The sequence below is a fragment of the Chiloscyllium plagiosum genome, unplaced genomic scaffold, assembly GCF_037043375.1.
Source record: "Chiloscyllium plagiosum isolate Xiang-an unplaced genomic scaffold, Cpla_swu_hap1 HiC_scaffold_37, whole genome shotgun sequence".
In the NCBI taxonomy this organism is placed as follows: domain Eukaryota; kingdom Metazoa; phylum Chordata; class Chondrichthyes; order Orectolobiformes; family Hemiscylliidae; genus Chiloscyllium; species Chiloscyllium plagiosum.
The window spans coordinates 29,049,795-29,072,038 of NW_028270175.1; the positions used below are offsets into that span (position 1 = coordinate 29,049,795).

The following is a 22,244-nucleotide window of genomic DNA, read 5'->3' on the forward strand; positions in this document are numbered from 1 at the left end:
ATAGAAGTTTGTATACACAAACAGATTCAAGAACAGCTTCTTCTCGCTGTTGCTAAGACTTCTGAATGGACCTCTCAAATTTTAAACTTAATGCTAATCTCGCTCTGTGCACCTCCTCTGCAGCTGTAACACTGTATTCTTTGCTCTGTTCGATTACCCTAATGCACTTTGTGTGGTATGAACTGCCTATACTACACACAAAATGAAACCTTTCAATTTCCGAGGTACATGTGACAATAATAAATCAAATCAAAAATAGAGGTTTTGTCCTGGGAATCCTCAACATTGACTGCAGATCTCTCAGGTCAAACATAAATAAAAGAAACCTCTTGTTGATTTCCACACATTCTACCCCTTCCTCTCCCGTGCACCCCCCCTCACCCCCCCCATCCCAGCCGATCATCAGTATTCCACGGTGTTGATCACCATTTGGAGGAATCACTGAAGTTGGCAAGGGGGTAGAATTACATTTGATGGGGAGCTTCAATGTTTATAAACAAAACCGGCAATGTTGTACCAGTACTGAAGCGCACAGTTGCTAGAATGGGTCTGCAGCAAATGATGAGAGAACCAACGTCACGGAAAAACATACTTGACCTCAGCTTCCTGCTAAGATGCTACTGGCCATGACAATACCTGTATGGGTGACCACACTGCACAGTTCTGGAGGATAGTGTGGCATGCTATGTGGCACTATCACCATGCTAAGTCAAAAAAACTCAAAACCGGACACCCATGAGGCACCATTTGTCATCAGCAGCAGCAGAATTGAAATCTGATGCAATCTACAAGCTGGCCCAGCTATCCTCCACTCTACCATTACCATCAAGTCAAGGTCAACCCTGGTTTGATGAAAATTGCAGGAAGGTGTGCTAGGAGCAGCCAGGCATAAGGCGTCAACCTGACAAAGCTGCAACAGAGAACTACTAATGTGCCAAAAAGTATAAGTAGCAAGTGAAAAACAGGGTTAAGAAATTGCATAAACAATACATCTAAGCACTGAAGTCCTACTACACCTAGTCACAAATTGATGATAGACAATTAAACAACTCACTTTAAGGGGACACTACACAAAGTATCTCATCTTCAATGATGGGAATTCAATTCATCAGTGCAAACAATAAGCCTGAAGCATTTACAACAATCTTAAGCCAGAAGTGCTGAGTGAATGATCCATCTTGGGTTCCTCTGAAGGTCCTAGAAACACAAATCCTAGTCTTCAGCCAATTTAATTCACCTAATATTATATCAAAACATAGTTGAAGGCACTGGATTCTACAAAGGCTAATGGGCCTTGACCAACAGTCCAGCAACAGTACTAAATACTTGTATTCCTAAAAATTGCTGTGCCATTAGCCAAATTGTTTCAGAACAACCACAACACTGGCATCTACCCAACAATTTGGAAAATTGTCTAGCTAAGTCTCATATACAAAAGGCAGGACAAATCCAACACAGCCAATTACTGCCTATCAATCTACTCTCGATAATCAGTAAAGTGAGGGAGCAAGTCATCAGTAGTGCTATCAAGCCTCATTGATGTTCAGTTTGGGTTCCACCAGGGTCACGCGGTTCCTGACGCAATCACGGCCTCAGCTCAAACATGGGCAAACAAGCTGAATTTCAGAGGTGAGGTGAGTGTGACTACCTCTTAAGTGACAACAGCCCGAGAAAAACTAGAGTTAATGGGAATCACGAGGAAAGCTTTCCACTCATTGGAGTCATATCTAGCACAAAGGACAATGATTGCCCTTAATGTCAGAAATTGGAATGTTCACTGATGATTGCACAATGTTCAGTATCTTTCGTGACTCCTCAGTTACTGAAGCCAGCTATGTTCAAATGCTGCAAGATCTGGACAATATCCAGGTTTGGGCTGAAAAATGGCAAGTAACGTTTCCACCATACAAGTATGAGGCAATGACAATATCCAACAGAAGATCTGACCATCGCCGCTTAACATTTAATGGTAATACCATTGCTGAATACCCCACCATCAACATCCTGGAGATTACCACTGACCAGAAGCTGAACTGGACTAGCCATAAAAATAGAGAGGCTGCAAAAGCAGGTCAGAAGGCTGGGAATACTGCAGCAAATGACTTACTTCTTGGCTCCCCAAAAGCCGACCACCATCTACAAGCCAACAGAGGAATGTGATAGAATACTCTCCACTTGCCTGGATACGACTTTAAACAATACTCAAGAAGTTCAACACCATTCACAACAAAGTAATCTACTTGAATGACACATCTATAAACATTCCACCACCAACACTCCGAAACCCCGGCACAACTAACAAGCAGTAACACAGGTATGTGCCAGTTATGAGATACATTGCAGAATTTCACCAAGGCTCTGAGACAGCATGTTCTAAACCCACAACCGCTAGAAGGGCAGGAGTTGCATAGGAATACTGTTGCCTGCAAGTTCCTCTCCAAACCATTCACCGTCCATACTTGTAAATATGTTGCTGTACCTTCAACAGACTGTACCAAAACTCCTGCAACTCCCTCCCTTACAAAAGCTTCTTCCCTCACCTACACCAAGTGAACTGGAGCAGTATATGAAAGCAGCTCATCACATCATGTTAATGGCAACTAGAGATGGCCAATAAATGCCAGGCCAAAGTAAACAAACAGGAGACTGGAAGAATACAACACGTCAAACACCTGATGAAGGAGCGTCGCTCCGAAAGCTAGCGTGCTTCCAATTAAACCTGTTGGACTATAACCTGGTGTTGTGAGATTTTTTAACTTTGTACATCCCAGTCCAACACCGGCATCTCCGAATCACAACACGTCAGGTAGCAATAAACGCCTAGTTTGCTGCGTTCTTCCAGCCTCCTGTTTGTTTACTTTGGATTCCAGTATCTGAAGTTTTTTTGTCTTTAAATAAATGCCAGGGCAGCCAGTGATAGCCACATTCCATAAATTAATTTTAAAAAACTTTTTCTTAAAATCTAACTTTACAATACAAATATTTCCATCACAGGCCGTATGCACAATTATTTATATAACAGCTTGAACCAGTGGGCCCATCTCAACCAAATCACTGCATGGTCACATTGTTGTTAGGTGTCTATTCTGACAGCCAATGCACCCCAAAACGATTTCTGACCGCTTCCCCGCTTGGATTTAACACGCTGGAAATTAAGATTAGAGAAATATCGAGCAGGAACAGCTGACAATCAAATTTTAATTTTTAACAAAAGTTTTAAGAAGGGGATGAGAAATTGAAAGTGCATGTGCTCTTTCACCCGAATTCTTTTGGGTAACCGAAAGTAAAACCGTCACGAGAACAGGGCCGACTTTGTCATTGAAGAAAATACATTTGCAGGGGCTTCTCTGCTCAGAAAAGCACGCAGACCAAGCAGTAGATTCTTCGGCCAATGGTCAAAGTTATAAACATTGCAGTGACCTCCTTCCATCACAACTGTCCTGAAGACCTTCTAGAAATTACTGCGTTAGTACTGATTACAGTATATATACACCACAACAGAGCACCTGGCCGTGTGACAGGTTAGCACTGGTTCAAGCAGCTGATGTTCTGTAGTACCTTTCATCAGGGCTATGGAGAGCTGGTCTGTGTTGAGGTTATTTACATATTTGCCAATGTAAGTGTTGAGGACCCAGGCTGCCAGTCCCTCCAGCATGGTTAGGTTGGCCCGGGGGCGAGGAGGGGGTGTTGGATTCAAGGTGAGATGGTTGCTTTGCTCGATATATGTCTGTGTCTCCCTCTCACGCCAGCGCGGGGCTCGGCCTCAGGCTCCTGCAGGCGGACAGACGTACGGCGTTGCTAAGGCCACATTCGGCGACCGCCCCCTTCCCCCCACACCAGGCCTACTGCGCACGCTCTGACACTGACCCAGCAACGGGAGAGCTGAGCATGCGCACTCTGCCACCTCTCGGGGAGACCCTCAACCAGGAGAGTCCGTCGTCCGCTTGAACTTGTCTCCTGCAGCGACCCCAGGCGGCACCTGTACGCTTCACAGCCCCATTCCCTGTTAAAGAGAGGGGAAATTTTACTACCGATACTGAAGAGTCATCTCGACTCGAAATGTTAGCTTGCTCTTTCTTCACGGATGCTGCCTGATCCGCTGTGATTTCCAGCATTTTTTCCCGGCCTGATAAAAGGAACTGCTGGACAGTGGCCATCTTTGTAAAGGTTGGCGGATCGTCATTCCGCCGGCCGGCGACCATCTTTGTAAAGGAAAACGATGGTCGAATGGGCAGACGGCGACCATCTTTGTAAAGGTGAGTCTCTGTTTACAACAGGGCTTGGTACTTATTTAGGCCAGATGGGTCACTTAGTGAACTCAATAAAGTATAATACTGCAAATGCAATACTTGAGAAAATACTGGAAAAACCTGGGAAATTTAGAAGTCATATCAGCGTCGAAATGTTAATTTTTTAATATATCAAATGGTGCCAGAGCTGTTGACTTCCTGCAGCACTTTCTGTTTTTTATTAAAGTATGAACTAAAATAAAACAGGGTGCAGTAAACATTTTGTTTTTATTCTGTCTCTTAAGTAGTTGTACTTTTTTCAACAAATTGTGAATTATGAAAAAAAATCTTTAATTAATTTCCAGAAATATGTTATAACTTATAATTGTTTCTGGTGGATATTTTCTAATCAACATCGTATGACATGGACGCAACCAGGGAGCAGGTTATCTTCGATCTGGTAATGGGTACTGAGGTAGGTTTAATAAATGACTATAGTACAATATCCCCTTGGAAGGAATGATCATAACATGAAATAATTTAATGTTCAGTTTTACAGACCCACAAGATCATACGAGAAAGGAGCAGAATTAGGCCACTTGGCCCGTTCAATTATGGCTGCTGTGTTTCTCAACACCTGGATTCTCATGCCTTCTCCGTGTAACTCTTGATCCTGTTACCAATCAAGAGAGTGAGAAACATAGGTCGAAGACAATTGTGTTTAACTTGAATAAAGGGAATTACAGTGAAATGAGGCTAGTATTGGCTAAAGTGAACTGGGGGTGGAAAGATTAACAGGAATGACAGTAAGCAAGTAATGGCAGATTAAGGCCAACCTTATGGGCATTTAAATGATCATTGGATAGGCATACGGACGAGAATGGAATAGTGTAGGTTAGATGGACTTCAAATTAGTTTCATAGGTCAGTGTAACATTGAGGGCCGAAGGACCTGTACCTGTTCTTTTTAAGGATTCCTGACTCTCAGAATAAACATATATCCCAGTAAGGAGGAAAGATTCTAAGAAAGGAATAAACCAACCATGGCTAACCAAGGAAGTTAAGTTTCTGTCTAACAAAAGACAGAAGATAAATTGCAAGGGAGAAAGTGAGGGCTGCAGATGCTGGAGATCAGAGCTGAAAATGTTTTGCTGGAAAAGCGCAGCAGGTCAGGCAGCATCCAAGGAACAGGAGAATCGACGTTTCGGGCATAAGCCCTTCTTCAGGAAAAGTCAGCCTTTTCAGCGATAAATTGCAAGGGCAAACTAACGAGGAATATAAAAATTGACAAGAGTTTCTTTATATATATATTAAATGAAAAAGCAAGATCGAAGTGAACATAGACCCCTTATAAAATTAATCTGGGGAGACGGTTATGGGGAGCAAACAAATGGCAAAGGTTGTAAAGATATTCTGCATCAGTCTTTATGGTGGAAGACACTTCAAACATTTCATTAGTAATAAAAATATGGGTGAGGAATTAAGTACCATCATCATCACTTAAGAATTATTAGTATTAATGGTGCTTAAAGCAGATAAGTCTCCTGGCCTTGATGGCTTGTACCCTAGGATCCTAAAAGAAGTTGCTACAGAGATAGTGGATATATTGATTTTAATTTTCCAAAATCCTTTGATTCTGGAGAAGTACCAGAGATTTGGAAAACTGCCAGTGTGACACATCCAGCCTATTCCTGTTCCTATTTCTTATGGTTTTAAAACCTGTCTGGAGATATTATTGTATACCTCCAGGGCAGGTAGGACTTGAATGCAGACCTCCTAAGTCAGATGTAGCAACACAATCATTGCACCACTTGTTTTATTTTTGTATTTTTTTAAATTAGATTCCCTACAGTGTGGAAACAGGCCCATTCAGCCCATCCAGTCCACATCGACCCTCCAAAGAATAACCCACCCAGACCTATTTCCCTCTGACTAATGCATCTAACACTATGGGCAATTTGTCATGGCCAATTCACCTGACCTGCACATCTTTGTGACTGTGGGAAGAAACCATGACAATTGACACCTCCACCCCTAAATGACTCTCAATAAACCAATCGTTCATCTGTCGATCCATCCAGTTAGGCAAATCACGATGACTAGACTCAACTATAAGAACAGATGTTATAAATCTGAAATATAACCGAAAAACTCAAGAAATATTCAACAGTCCTGGCAGCAAGAGAAGATTAAAAAAGATTTACCATTTCTGATGAAAGTTTCTTGACCTGAAGCATTAATTGTCTTACTGTCCACAGGTGCTGCCAGTTTTGATGAGTATTTCCAACATTTTCTGATTTTTGCTTAAGGTCTCAACCTTGAATTCAACAATTTCAGACCATAACCATTGTTCTTATTTTTCCATGTAGCATATGTTGGCAATTGTTTCACTTGTAGCTATTTACAGCTTCTCTCGATCCATATTTTGTTTCTTTATTTGTCTATTTCCATTTATTTTTGCCTTGTATCATTAATCTCCTCTGTCTCACAAGCCTTCCTTTTTTTCCCTCCCACTTTTCCCAGTCTCTATCCTTGTTTAAACACTGACACAACTTTAATTCTTCAGTCATTGACCTGATATGTTAACTACTCTCTTCAGACCTGCTGAATATTTGTAGCATTTTCTCTTTCTTTTTCAGCTTTCATGGTATTTTGATTTGTGTGTAACTCTGTGTATGGGTTTCAGCTTTTCATAACATTTATAAATGACTTGGATGAACGTATACAGAGGAGAAAGTGAGGACTGCAGATGCTGGAGATCAGCGTTGAGAGCGTGGTGCTGGAAAGACACTGCAGGTCAAGCAGCATCTGAGGAGCAAGAGAATGGATGTTTTGGGCATCAGCCCTTCATCAGGACCTAATGATGAAGGGCTTATGCCCGAAACGTCGATTCTCCTGCTCCTCGGATGCCGTCTGACCTGTAGTGTCTTTCCAGCACCACGCTCTCGACTCTGAGCATATACAGAGACAAATGTGCTTGTTTGCTGACTTCACTGAGATTAATAGCTGAATAACTTGTGTAGGTTGGAACAGAGCTTTGCAAAAAAATGTAGCTAGGCATAGTGATTGTATGAGGTCAGCCAGCTGAATTTCATAGGATGAGTTCCCTGACTGGAGCTGGTAATCTGGTTCAGTCAGGGAGCCCTGGCTGATATATAAAAAGGGGTGTGTTAAAAATACTGACACTCGGAGAGCTGACTATGAAGAAGCAATTGTCAAGGACTGTTCATGTGCAATTAAAAGGTGACGTATACTGGCCTCTGGAATTATTTCAATAGGTGAGCTAGAAAAGCTGTGATAAACAGACTTCTATGGAGTAGTATAGGTCTATCCATTTTAGACCTAAAACAGATGGATAAAAGGTATTTTCTAAATGGTGAGAAGCAAGAATTGTAGAGAAATTCTGGGGGTTAACCACAGAAATTATTAAATGAGAGTGGATAGGCTTAAAAACATTAAAATGATTGGTATAATGGTCTTTATCTCAAGAAAACTAGACTATCAAGAATTTGAAATTATATTACATTTCTCTATAGTATATCCGTTATGGATGTATTGAACATTTAAGGACAACATGTGTTTTTGAAAAGAAACTCATCCAAACTAAAAGATTGCGAAGAATGTAAATTCAGTGGTGTAAAATTCCAGCATGAATTATGACTTGGTAGTGCCGGTGTTGGACTGGGGTGGACAAAGTTAAAAATCACACGACACCAGGTTATTGTCCAGCAGGTTTATTTGGAAGCACTAGCTTTCGGAGCACTGCTCCTTCATCAGGTGGTTGTGCTGCATGAATGACAATGAGTTCTGAGAAGAGTGTCAAAGAAACCTCAGACAGCAACATTTCAAAAGGAAAAATGTCATTCACAAAAAAAACTGTGGTCTCCGCTGGGCTGTGTCCTAGATGGTGGGCAAAATTAATTTTAAAGAAAGACAGTTCTGGGTGAAAAACATGTTTGTGCTTTATCCTTCCAAAAATAAATGGAAAAGGGAATTTAAAAAAAAAAATTGTAACTCCTGGTCTCTGTGTGCAAGTGTGTCAGAGAGCTGGTGACCTGCGGACATGCTTGAAGTTCCATTCTCCTAAAGTGTACTGTGGAAAGAACTTAGACCTGACACTCCAACATGTGAAGGTAAAGATAAATTAAGTTTGCCTCTGATTGCTGAAACAGTTCATCAGCAAAGCTACGGTTGAAGAAAACTGGGCAAATTCCAAACAGCTAACTGCAGAATCATTCCACTTCAAGCCACTCACCATCCTGACTTGGAAATATATTGCTATTTTTCAGTGTCACTGTGTCAACATCTTAGAACTCCCTCCCTAACGGTATTGTGGCTGTACCTGGACCAATTGGACTTCAGCTATTCAAGATGGGAGCTCATTATCACTTTTTTCAAGGGCAGTTGGAGAGGTGCAATAAATATAGTGACACCCACATCCCCTTAATGAAATTTTAAAATTGAGTTGAACCCCAGAACAGGTTCAAAGAGGCTGAACAACCTTCTTTGTTCCAACATTTGTATTTATCTATCTAAATCTTGGTATTTGGTTGCTGGAGAGCTATAATCCCCTTTTGATCAATTAGATTCTAATACTAGACAACATCATTCCTTTAACCAATATTTTAAGCCAGCTTAGCAGTGGTACATTCATCAGTGATTCGTTAAGTTATGGGTTGACGTCAGACTCCATTACATAGCCTGACATTTCATTCCAGTGAAAGATAATCAGACAAATAGCAGCAGACCATAGCTACCCATGATAAAGGTCTAGACATAAATAATTAACCACTCTCCGTCATAAGTAGATATTGTATTCACTCGTATGATTATCATCCCTTCCAGATTGTCATGGAATCTTTTAGAATTAAAGTTTAATCTCTGGATCCTCTTGCAAGCAAAACCAGTTGAAAATCATAGGGTCATTTTTATTATCTATTTTAATCAAGCCAGACGGACAACACACAGCAAGGCTACAACACACCCAGTACACAATGTAGCCATGACATGAGTATTGTGGTAAACAGGACAATAGACAGAGCAGTAACTGCAATAAGTGTTGTGGAAACTGTGGGCCCCAATCCTGATTGACTGATATATGTACCAATCAGTGGTGAGAGCATGTGGTGGGTTAGTGATCTTAATCAGTAAAGATTAAAAACAAAGGAAATGCTAGAAACAAAAATAAAACATTAAATGCCAGGTCTTTCAGGTCCTCACATGACTTCTATCGAGTTTCAAGGAATAGCAACTCTTGGCACTTACTCCCCACATTAGCCTCAAACACTGAGGTCACTAACAGTGCCACACCTACCTCTGCACTGGTCGAAATCAGCTGAATGAGCAAAGGCATTAAACATCTGGCTTCCTGACTACCTCCGGCATCTCCAACTTGTATTTTAGATGCTTGTTTTTGGAATTTCCTTCCTCAAAAGGCAGTGGATACAGAACTTTAAAATATTTTTAAGGCATAGATAGATAGATTCTTGATTTCCAAGGGAATGAAGGACTGTCAGGGCTAAGCAGGAATGTAGAGTAGGGGTTAAAATCAGATCAGCCATGACCTTCTTTAATGACATTGCAGGTTTGAAGGGCTGAGTGGCCTACACTTGTTCCTTATTTGTATATAGGATATTTGATTATGTGTTCTGCCACTGTGATGCAGGCTTTTGCATACACCAGGCCATATGGACCTGATGAGGAAATAGCTACATTAGCCCCATTACATGTGAACTAGATGCGAGTGACATACAGAAATATTCAAGAGAATTTTATTAGTCATGATATATACATATTGCAATCGCAACCATGACAGGCTGAATCTTATGTATTTTTGACTAAGTGTCAGTTACATTGAGATTTTTGGAGGGTTTCTTATGCAAGGCCTAGATAAATTTCTTGCTGTATCTCACTAACCTCACCTTATGAACTACCTATCCAACCCTGATGTCCTTCCTGTTATCTGATTTTGAATCACACTTTACTACACGCAGTTCCTGGAACAACTTGCCACCAATGTTCTCTCTAAGCCTCATAGCCACTGGAAAGTTCTGTGCATGTCAATCAGTGTAGAGACCTTCCACAGTGAACTTTGCCTCCAACTGTTTTCCCTGTCCCATGAATCCTGACAGTACCGCTTAACGATGCCCACTTTGGTCCTCGATGTTCCTCTTTTGGAGGCTATTGGTAGTGACGACCACTACCAATAATTACCCCTCTCCTGTAGCCTACCATGTCCTCCAGTTCTGCTTACCCCACATTGACCTTGATTTGCCTTTCCCCCACCATCCTTATCCCTATAGCTACACGTTGCCTCTCCTTTTTCCCCGGTCTTGACTCCCCCCACCTTTTTGGCAATTATTCCCCTGTTTTCCTGACAGAACCCATCCTCTCACCCTTCACTTTTCCAAACAATCGATGCACCTGGGATCATATTCATCTCAGACACCCCACCTACTTCAATACAAGTCTCCTGGACCTGACTGACCAGGCCCCTGACAGATGGTACATGACTCTATTGCCTGATTGTAATGGTCTTACAGGACTCACTGTTACCACCTCCCTGGACTATATTCAGATATACCATATATCCTCAAGTAAAAGTCAATTCATGTAAAAGTCAACCCCCTAGGGGGTTTTGGCCAAAAAATCTGGAATTTTCATATATATCGTGCAAAAGTCAACCCTAGTTCTTCACAGATAACAGATTGACATAAATGTTACGACGAGGAAAGGAATTTTTTTTGTGCTATTATGTGTTTTGATATACTTGAAAATCATCAAAATGGAAAATGTGTTAGTCGTGAAGCCATCCAAATCCCTGCACAAAATGAATCAAAGGAGAATAAAAGTTCGGATTTTAGGGCAAGTGCTGGATGGAACTCAAGGTTCATGAGAAGGCATGATTTAGTACTTTGGCAGAGAACTAAGATTGCACAAAAGCTGCCTGCTGAGCTAGGAGATACGATATTACAGTTTCACCAGTTTGTAATCAGAAAGTAGCAGAAAGAAGGCTACAAGTTATCATGCATAATTACCGTAATTCGTTGTGTTTCTTTTTCGTTTAGATTAGATTCCCTACAGTCTGGAAACAGGCCCTTCGGCCCAACAAGTCCACACCGACCGTCCGAAGAGTAACCCACCCACATTCCCCTACATTTACTCCTGACTATGCACCTAACACTACAGGCAATTCACCTGACCTGCACATCTTTGAACTGTGGGAGGAAACCGGAGCACCCAGAGGAAACCCACGCAGACATGGGGAGAACGTGCAAACTCCACACTGGCAGTCGCCTGAGGCGGGAATCGAACCCAGGTCCCTGGCACTGTGAGGCAGCAGTGCTAACCACTGTGCCACCATGCTGCCCCACTGAGCCACTGTGCCGCCCAGAGATGAATTGGGCTTCTACTAATGATACGGTATTTTGGACTGTATTTCAAATTTCAGCCCCTCAAACGTAGTATCCATGTAATAGTTGACCTCATAAATTTAACTTTAAAAATAGTCTAAAAGTCTTGACTTTTACATGAGTACATACGGTAACCCCTGACTGTGTCCGCCCAAGGGGATGAATGAATGACCATGGTCAAGCCCTTGGAGTGTGTAAGACTGTGCCCATGACAGATAGTACTAGCACTCCCTGAATGACAGTCCCCGCCCCCCCACCACACCAAGGGCTAGCCGATTTTCAATTTGGCTGTTTTGTTGAGTAAATATGCAGTGTGTTTGCTGTGCTGCTGGCTATAGGTGTTATATTGGCTTCTTAGTATGTCACACAGGAAACACTCCCCCATTCCCTCCTGACAAGCAGCCTGTCTGTATGTCTGCACAAAAGAACATGTCATTGCAGTATCATTGATACCCTTTGGCTCTGCCTTCAGCACCAGTGTGCTAACAGAGATGACATGGTACAGCGTGGATATTGCAAATAAGTATGTAAACATTTAGAGAGCAAGCGAGTAGCCCTGAGAGGCAGCCTGGTCCAGTCCATCAGCTGGGTACCTGTCATTGTACAGTGTCCCTGCAGCAACCTTTCAGTGCTAGTAGCTGGTTTACCCACAGTGCAGTGCTCTTTGCTTTCTAAATGCCCCTGCAATTGGATAGAAGAGGTGCCATGAGAATCCTGAAGTTGTAAATGTTGGATGCCAATATGCATGGGCAAGGGGTGCGTGTGGATAGTGCCTATGGATAGTTTCATGAGATTCTGTTTCATGTTGAGCAATGTGTAGACCTTTTGCAGGTAGCCATGAGCTGAAGTTGCCAGGACCCCTCTGACTTTCATGATCAGACTTTGCAATGTCTAGTTTGGTGTGTTTGGTAAGATCATAGGCTGAATATTGATGAAGCATGTTGTGTTGTTAATAATGTGTTTAATTAGCTATTACACCTCTTATCTGACAACCTGCAATCTGGCAAGAAACTCACCGTGCCGCCTATCACATGCATTATAGATGCAGCAAACTGCACCCAATTTCAAAATAGGTCTCAGTAGACTACTTGTGTGATTCTACTGCAAAACCCACCATAGTCTACATTGTTCAAGCCCCTATAAGATCCTGCTGTACGTGGCTAAACTAATACTAAACTATTCAGTTGTAAACAATCCCATTAACATGTCATGTTTCAAGTGACCGAGTTCAGATGGGTCTGAGACCTTTGTATTCTGAGGTTACATGCTATGATACATTGATATTATCAGGAACATGTCTCTTAAAGGTAGATTGCATCACAGATGGAAAAGCCAGTAAGAATTTACAACTATTTCCAATAGTTCCTGTTCTTTATCCCCCTCTGGGATACTCACAGTGAGACATAACACACAGCATGTCTGTACATTTGATGATGGTACATCATGCTTCACTCATTACATGATTGAAGGTTGGAATGTTGTAAATGTATACTTATTTTTGGGATACTGCCAATGCTGATATTTGTCTCTATCCCTTGTTTGTATGTTTTTATTACATGCTCAAAGCAGAAAAATAACATATTCTCTGGTTACAGGGTAAGAATTTGTCTTTATGCAAGATGTAATAACATTCTTTAAGCAAGAGCAAAATAAATTACAAAGGAAAAATCATTATAAGTACATGTTATAAGTACCAGATATAGATGTATTTTAAAGTTGCCCATCAGCTTCAATACAACAAATGCAAAGTACTGAAAACTTGCTCCAAAGCAAGTTTAACATAAGGTGGAGGTGTGAGTAAAGCAATGTAACATCACTGTTAAACATGAAAAATTGAGGAAATGCAAAGATATATTCTTTAAGCTTTTCATCCTGCACTCAGTAGGACATTTTGCAAAAATACAAATTCAAGGGGCAAGCTCAAAGTTTTACTGCTTCAGAGGAGAGTACTGATTAGAGTGTGGGAGGCAAGTGGACTTTAATTGGTAGAGATGCAGATGTGATGCAACAAAAGAGCCCTGTTCTGAGCTATAAATCACTATGACTCTGTAGCTGTAGCTTTTGGTATGGAGAGTGCATCCACTAATGCTGATTGACAGTTAACAGCTAGACCTTGTTTAAAGCTTCAATCAGGCAGATTGTCTCTGAATCTAATTGGTTAGAGCACTGCCCTGAGAAGTGAACTAGCGAATGGCTATCACCTATTTCATTGAGGTGAAACAGGCACAGTTCAAGTATGTGGTCCTCTTGTCTGCAAAGGATTGTTTGCCCTGTATATTAATATATTCTCATGCATATAAATGTTGCTTTTCTCCTTATATTTGTGTTCTTGTGCAATATTCTGATGAGTGCAGGATGAAAAGTTTCAATAAAACATGTCTTTCTTCAGTAATACTCGAATTCTCTAATATGTTAAAAGTATAAAAAAAAGCTACGTGAATGCCAATTTTATTTATACCGGAAATGGAGATATAACTCAACCTATACGTGTAATTTATGCACAAATACTGTCCAATGAATCTTTGAAATCCTCTAAATTACAGTAACAATTAATTATCAAGTATATATTGTGTAATAGTAAACAAACAATAATTTTATAACTGTATAGTTAGCTGGTAACATAAAAAGGGCTGAAATTGTGTCACAGGGGATTGGTGGAACTGTTGTGAAATGATAACTAAATGAGGTAGCACCTCTGACAGGAAACATTTGAGAAATTCTCTATTCTGTATTACACAAAACCAGTAAAGATTAACAGAGCATTTTCTAAATAAAAGATAGAAGTGGCTGCACCAGCTAAGAAGTGACACTGATTCAAACAATTTACTACTTAAACATTATAAATAAATGTCACTTTAAGGACAATAGGGCTGCTCTCTCATTGTATAGCGATGACTGCTGGATGTTTAACATCAGCTACGCCTGGAGGACCATTAACTCAGTAAAAGATGCTCTTTGGTCTGCCTGAAACCTGTTGGTCTTCCAAAACAAAGAGTTGACCTTGATGAAATGTAGCAGACTAGCACATTCCAAGATCCAGGACTACGTACTGAGGGACATGGGGCAGCTGCCACCAAGGTGCAATGGGGAAAAAACATTGTCTAAGGTCTTCCTGCTGAAGTTAAATGAGGGTCCATTCAGTTATCAGACTCTCCTGGTGCCTCAAGTGCACATAAATATAGTCTGGTTTGTTTGGATAGTCAAACTTCAATGTTTTTTTGTTTCCTTGATATGCTACTCTACAGAACCAAACTGCATTTATTACTATTATATATACGTATATATATATATAAAAGACTGCTGGTCGTTTAGTCTGAGTGTCACCACACCTCAAAGTGAGGGGAAAGGTTAAGAAAGAGAGTCCTTCATGGTAACCTCGTCCAGTGCAGGCATCAAACTCAAGCTGCTGGTATCACCCTACATCACAAACCAGCTGTCCAGCCAACTAGCTAACTGACCTCAAATATGAGTATATCCAGCAAGAATTAGTGGAGTGTAATCTGTAGTCCTTGTTCAGTTTTAACAAGTAAATATTGTATCAATGCCATATTGGCAACAGAATGGTATCTGTAATTATGATATAATTATCAGCCATCACACTAGATTAAGGTCATCAGTTTAGTTGTAAGCATTTTATAACAGCACTAATTTGCCATTAGGAGATGTTGATTTGTTCATGTGAACTTCGAATGTAATTATTTGTAACTCTACCCAATGTCCCATTATTACAGTAAAAAGGTTCGGCATCATCAACAACAACAACAATTTGTGTTTATATGGCATTGTTAATGGAGTAAAACATCCCAAGGCACTTCACATGACTAGCATGAATAAAATTTGACACAGAACCACAAAAGCTTTGAGAAACAGATTTCAGGATGTGTTTTCAAGGAAGAAAGAAACGTGGAGCCATTTCAGAATGGAATTCCAGAATTCCGCTTAGTGCCTTACTAACTGAAGGAACGATACCAAAGGTAGAGACATGGGAATATTGAAAATTAAGACTTGGCTCAGCTGGGGATCAATGATAGACAGAAAACACAGGGGTAATATGTGAATGGGATTTGGTGCTATTTAGGTTGTGGAAAGTAAAGATTTGGATGGCCGTAAATGTACAAAGGATGGAAGGTGGCAGGCTGGTAGGAACAGTTAAACCAGCCAGGTGCAAGGGGTAACAAAGTCGTGGATGAGGATTTCAGTAACAGATGAGCTAAGACAGGAACATCCCAGAGCTACTTTGGAAGAGGAAGCAGGCTATTTTAGTGATAACTATGGATATGTGGTTAGGGGTTCATGCAGTGGTTAAGCAGACACCAAGAGTTGGATAAACAGTTAACACTGTTCCAATCTTCACAGATGCTGCCAGACTTGCTGAGTATTTCCAGCAGTTTCTGTCTTTATTTCAGATTTCCAGTATCCACAATATGTTGCTTTTTGGTTATGAACAGTTGGATTCAGCTTTGGTAGCTGCTAGGACGAGAGATGGAGTTCATGGCTAAGGAATAGAGTTTATTGTGGATATAAAAGACAATGCAATGGTAGTTCATAGAATTTTAAACAAATCCTAATATTTCTGGTTTAAATTGTATTGGATGATTCTCATCAGTATTGTGTTAATTAAGAGATACAATATCCTGGATGTGAGGGAAAGGGATCTATGCTTCTCACCATTATTGAGGATTTTTTTTTGGAAAATCATTGCTTGCTGTTACTGGATTGGAGCAATGCTAAATTTTACTGTGATTTTTCTCCCTATCCCATTCCAAGAGCACATGGGACTGACACAGCTCTAGGTGAAATAACCTCCCTCCACACTGTAAGACTCTATGATTACATCAGATAGATGAAATAGCCTTTCTCGCCTGCAATCTTGTGAACAGTATTGTTTTTGTTAGGGGGTATGCTCCACAACTTTATCAGAGAAAACAAAATGTTAACTAATGCATAATTATTAGGTTTACTGGATGAATTCAAAGGTTTATGTTTTAGAAACTTAAAATTTTTTAAATGGAGCACTTATGTTTTGGTGTATCTTTAATATTTCTCCATTTTTGGTGTTTAGATTAGATTACTTACAGTGTGGATACAGGCCCTTTTGCCCAACAAGTCCACACCATCCCTCCGAAGAGCATCCCACCCATTCCCCTTCACCTAACACTATGGGCAATTTAGCATGGCTAGTTCACCAGAAGGAAACCCACGCAGACACAGGGAGAATGTGCAAACTCCACACAGACAGTTGCCTGAAGTGGGAATTGAACCCGGGTCTCTGGCGCTGTGAGGCAGCAGTGCTAACCACTGTGCCACCATGCCACCTCTTTTCTCCCTTCCTGTAAATAAATCTAATCAAGATTTTTAGTTACAAATTGTACCTGTACTAACTGCAGTAATCTAATTAATGCCACTAGGTGGTATCATGACCACTGCTCCTTGGAAACAGCCAGTTAAACTTGTTAAATTTCCAGATTTATCCTGATTTGGAGATGCTGGTGTTGGACTGGGGTGTACAAAGTTAAAAATCACACAACACCAGGTTATAGTCCAACAGGTTTAATTGGAAGCACAAGTTTTCAACCACCTGATGAAGGAGCAGCACTCCGAAAGCTAGTGTTTCCAATTAAACCTGTTGGACTATAACCTGGTGTTGTGTGATGTTTAACCAGATATATCCTGGATAGGTTGAATTTTGAAAACTTTTTCTTAAACTGAAATTAGGGGGTCGGCTTATACATGAGGTATTTTTCTCGAAGGGATGAAATTCATGCTTGACATGAGTCTAAAAATGGACAGACAAGAGGCAGATCTTTATATAAAATCAAAACATTGAAAGGAAAAAGAATTATGGCCATTTTTGAATTTGGGGGCGTTTTACAATAAGTTCAGAGCACAACCGAATGCGACACCTACTTCTAAGAAACTGAGGCAACTGTGGGAAGACAAGATCGAGGGCTGCCATAAGGTATTGTAGATATTTGTATGCACAGGTCAAATATATGTATGTAAATATTACATAAATATATACAGTATATAGTTATCAACATTCAATTTAATGATTTGAAAATCATGTTGTGCAAATATATACTGGTGTGCATAACATGTGATGATGCAAGTATTGCATTTGAATCAAAAATGTGCAAATCATGCCCTTTAAGGCTGCATATATGGTCAGGAAGTGACCCCTGAAAAACTAGGGTCAACTTACACATGAGATACATGAAAAATACCAGATGTTTTGGCCAAAATAAGGGATGAGATTGACCTCTACATGAGTATATATGGTATTTTTAGTGCTTTAATTATCATTTTAAAAGCCTTTATCATGAGATTTGAGTATAATCTTGCTGCTTTCAATTATTTTATTCTGAACTAGCTCTCTGGGATATTTAACATTTACACAGTTGTAAGAAAAACACACAGATCTCTGGTTAACATCTAAAAAATAGTGCTCCCTTCAGTGCTGCACTCGAGCTCCAACTTAGTTAACATGTACATGTCCCGAAGGAGCAGAGGTGATAGGTTTAAACGAGGGAAAAGTAAATTCGGAAGATATTCTCCACTCAAAGAGTTTTCCTGCCTCTGCTCATTTTGCGCTCTGATCTGACAAAGATCAGTTTAATTCCTCAGTTAGATTTTTCAGTACTGAACTTAGGTAATTCTGTGAATGCTCGTCTCCACTTCAACTCCCAGACTTGCTTGGTGATCCATGACATGGTCTGTGAAATAATTGCACAGAGGCCAGTATCCCATCACCAAGTCACCCTTTATTTACACATGCATAGTACAAGGAATCTGACCAGCCGGCTTAGAGCCAGTCCCTAGATTGAGGACAATCTCTGACACTCCTGTTTTTTTTTTTCAGAGTGAACAGGATGTCTGACACTTTTGTTTTTTTTTTCTTTACCCCTACGGTAGTGTTTATTTTTCCCCCACACCCATGTTGTGTGTGTGCAGGTGTGAGACACAGTGAAAGACAAAGGTGTACAAGTCTTTATTCAGTTTCCACCACCAGGAAGAAAGGAAACATCCAAGTGGCCAGTGACAGGGAGTGCCCTTTCACATCAAAGGGCAATGCTGTGTGATCAGACACTCCTGTTAATTTTTTTCTTTTTTTTTTCTTTTTTTTTATTTTACCCCCACACCACCGCTAATTGCGGTAGTGCTTATTTTTCCCCCGCACCCATGTTTTGTGTGTGTGTGCAGGTGTGAGACACAGTGAAAGACACAAGGTGTACAAGTTTTTATTCAGTTTCCACCACCAGGAAGAAAGAAACACCCAAGTGGCCAGTGACAAGAAGTGCCCTTCACATCAAAGGGCAATGCTGCGTACTCAAACAGTGAAGGGGAGGGCAGGGATTAAGGCACTCCTGTTTATATCTGTGAGCCAGGGCTCCTTAATTGGACCTGATTAGCAGGCCCAATCAGGGATCGCATACTGAATGAGATCCACCTCATTGTAATTACTACAGTCTGTCCATCTACAACTCCTAGTGGCCTTATTGTTCGTGCCACTTCTCTATGTTTGTAAGAGTGTGGGCCTAAACTGTGTAGAAAGGCACTACAATGGGGAGACTGTAAGGTCTGTTACATGTCTGTATGAAGATGAGCCATGTGACATTCCATATTTTCATTTTGTATACTACGTATCTTCATATAGGGAGGGATGAGTGCAGGTCCAGTACAGGACCCTGCAGCAGTGTTGGTCAAGATTGGCCCAACAGTGAAGATATGGTGCCTGAAGAGTGGCAATCGCAACTTTGTTGGTTCTGGTGGCGGTGAAGCATTAACGGAGAGGCACCGATGGAGGTGTTGGTGATTTGGGCCGAGCGACAAGAGATGGCACCTGAAGTGTGGCGACTACAGCATTGGTTGGTCTGGTCGGATGGTGGCCGGGTGAAGCTTTGAACTGGAACAGCGGATGAAGAATAAAGATGGATTGTCTTTCACAAAGAAAAACAAGTTGCTGGAAAAGCTCAGCAGGTCTCACAGCATTTGTGCAGAGAAATCAGAGTTAATGTTTTGGGGTTCTGCATTGTGCTGGAGTATGGCGATAGTTAAAGCTTTACCTTCAAATACAAGTGACAATAAATCGTTCAATTCAATTCAATATCAGATCAATGAAAAGATCAAATTACATAGAATATATATAGAATATAATTTGATCCAGCTAGTCCATTCTAGCATTTATGTCCATTCAAATCTCCTCACATCTTTGTTTATCTAACTATCAGCTTATCACTTTATTCCCTTCTTCCTTATACCCTTGCCTCGTCATTACCCCAAAATGCATTTGTCCTGCTTGTTTCAACCACTCCATGTGATAGCAAGTTCTGAAAGACATGACCACCCCCGAACTGTAAAATGATAAGATCTAAAACACTTCAGGGCCACTGACATGACCTTGAACTGTAAAGCATTAATAGCCAGGCATCGCACAACAAACAGGTCTGAGCTATATAGCTATGAAGGGATTAATAGTAACATTGCAGAAGGGTAAGCAAGCTGAACTTGTGGCTCATTAGAAAACCGGGGAGTAACTAGACCAAAGACAATGAAGCTAGGAACTGCTATTAACAAATGCAATTAAGAGACTGGAAAAGACGTTATCATAAACAACGGATCAGAAGGAGCATTTCTGCATCCATGCTGGAACCCGGTATCCCTCACCATGACGCAGCGGTGGTATTGTTTTCTGTAATGGAAACAGCATCATGTTCATCCAGTCCCGTCTACAAAGAGCATGGAATTATCTAAAGGTAAAAGGGGCCTTAAACACAGGATGAATCAGCAGAATGATAACAGTCTTTGTGACACTGTAATTTGAATCATTGTAGAAGGAGCATAAAAATGGAACAAGTTTCTGTTATCCATTAGTTTGTGTTTTTGTTACAATGTCCCATTAGGCGCTGTTTACCCCAATTTTGGATTCATTTAAAAGATTTGACAGGAGAATTGTTACACTGAACTACCCCATTCCTAAGTCACCAGCGGCAGATAATAAGAAGATACAACATGCTGACAGTGCTGCTGTCTGACAATACTTCAGTTCTAATCTAATTTAATGTTTTTGTTTGATGCTCCAAATATTGAATTCTGTTTATATTTTTGTGTTGTATACGTATTTTACGAGCATCTCAATTTAAATAAAACTGGAACATGGTTTCTGCAGACTGGATTCAGTTAGCCTGGTATGGAGGTATTGTGTTTTGGATATGCACTTTCTGGGCACATCACACGAGGATTTGTACTGGGGAGGGAATTTCACAAGTTCAATAAGTGAACAAATTTCAGGTTGAGCTGAACTCTTGCCATATCTATTTTGTTCCTGTATTTCTTGAAGCTCACGAAATGGGAACACTCACAATTCCACATTCCCATTACTGTCCACATGAAGCACTTTCTTTTGTATTTCTAACTTGATTTCTTGGTGACTGCTTTCCTGGTGGCCTTTAATTTTATTCTTCCCTGTAAATGGAAACATTTTCTCTGTGCCTGATCAATCAAATTCTGTCACAATGTTAAAGACTTCTATTGGGTCAGTCCTCATCCTTCTCCATTGAAGTGTAAAGAGACCCATATTGTTCACTCTTTCCCAATGGGTATAATCTCACTGTTCTAGTATCATCCTTCTTAAACCTTTTGGCATTCTCTCCCTTTTGAATTAGGAGGGACCAGAATGTTAACTGAATTTCAGATATGTTCAACTCAAGGCCTTATACAAGTTTAACATGAATATACACTTTCAATTCAAACCCCTACAAATAAAGCTTCATGCCTTTTTGTTTTAGTGACCTGAAATCTCTGAAGTTTCAAAGAATGAGAGGTGACTTCACTGAATACTTAAAACTGAGCAGTTATCTTCTGGCACAGTCCGAGTGTCCCTGACTCTGAGCAGGAAGCCCGGGTTCAACTTCCCACAGTGTCTCAGAACACATCTGATCTGTCAGCATGTTGTATCTTCTTACTATCTGCCACTGGTGACTTAGGAATGGGGTAGTTTCTTTAATAAAAGTCCATAAAATACTTGAAGGGGTATGCAGGTAAGATGGTTCCTCTGGTTGGGGAGTCTACAAACAAAGGATCCAGTTTAAAAACGAGGGGGTGCTATTTAGGTCCAGGATGAGGAAAGCTCTGAAGGTGGTGAATCTTTGGAATTTTCTACCTCAGAGGCTGCGGAAAAATCACTCTTTGAGTATATTTAAAGTAAACGTTGATAGATTTCTGATTACCAGTGGTGTAAACAGGCTTGGGGACAGTCTGGGTGAAAGGCATTGAAATGTTGCATCAGCCATTATTGTACTAAATGAGAGTGGGCTGAATGGGCGAAAGTGAGCACTGCAGGTGCTGGAGATTAGAGTCAAGAGTGTGGTGCTGCAAAAGCATCAGGAATTCTGATGAAGGGCTTTTGCTCAAAACGTCAATTTTCCTGCTTAATGGGCTGAATGGTCTACTCCTGTTACTCAGTAACTTTTATTGGTTTGTGTATTTGTAGTCCAGATCAGTTTGACTATTGACCCCATCTATGTTCCAAGTAGCGTATGACCTGTTTATTTTTCTTACATATTGTAATAACTGAATGTTGTCATAAGTTGGGTGTACTCCCCTTC

The 22,244-nt window shown here is 40.6% G+C and overlaps 1 protein-coding gene across 10 annotated transcripts in view; it reads right to left on the reverse strand.

Annotated features, from left to right (window-relative positions):
* Positions 1-3,795, reverse strand: part of vps13d (vacuolar protein sorting 13 homolog D) — a 314,700-nt gene extending 310,905 nt beyond the window's left edge. For all 10 annotated transcript variants that reach the window (XM_087980553.1, XM_043675642.2, XM_087980550.1 and 7 more), the window contains exon 1: positions 3,559-3,795. In XM_087980553.1, the coding sequence (XP_087836679.1) occupies positions 3,559-3,655 (97 nt within the window). In that variant the 5' untranslated portion in view covers positions 3,656-3,795. The remainder of the gene's footprint in view (positions 1-3,558) is intronic.
* Between the last annotated feature and the right edge of the window lie 18,449 nt (positions 3,796-22,244).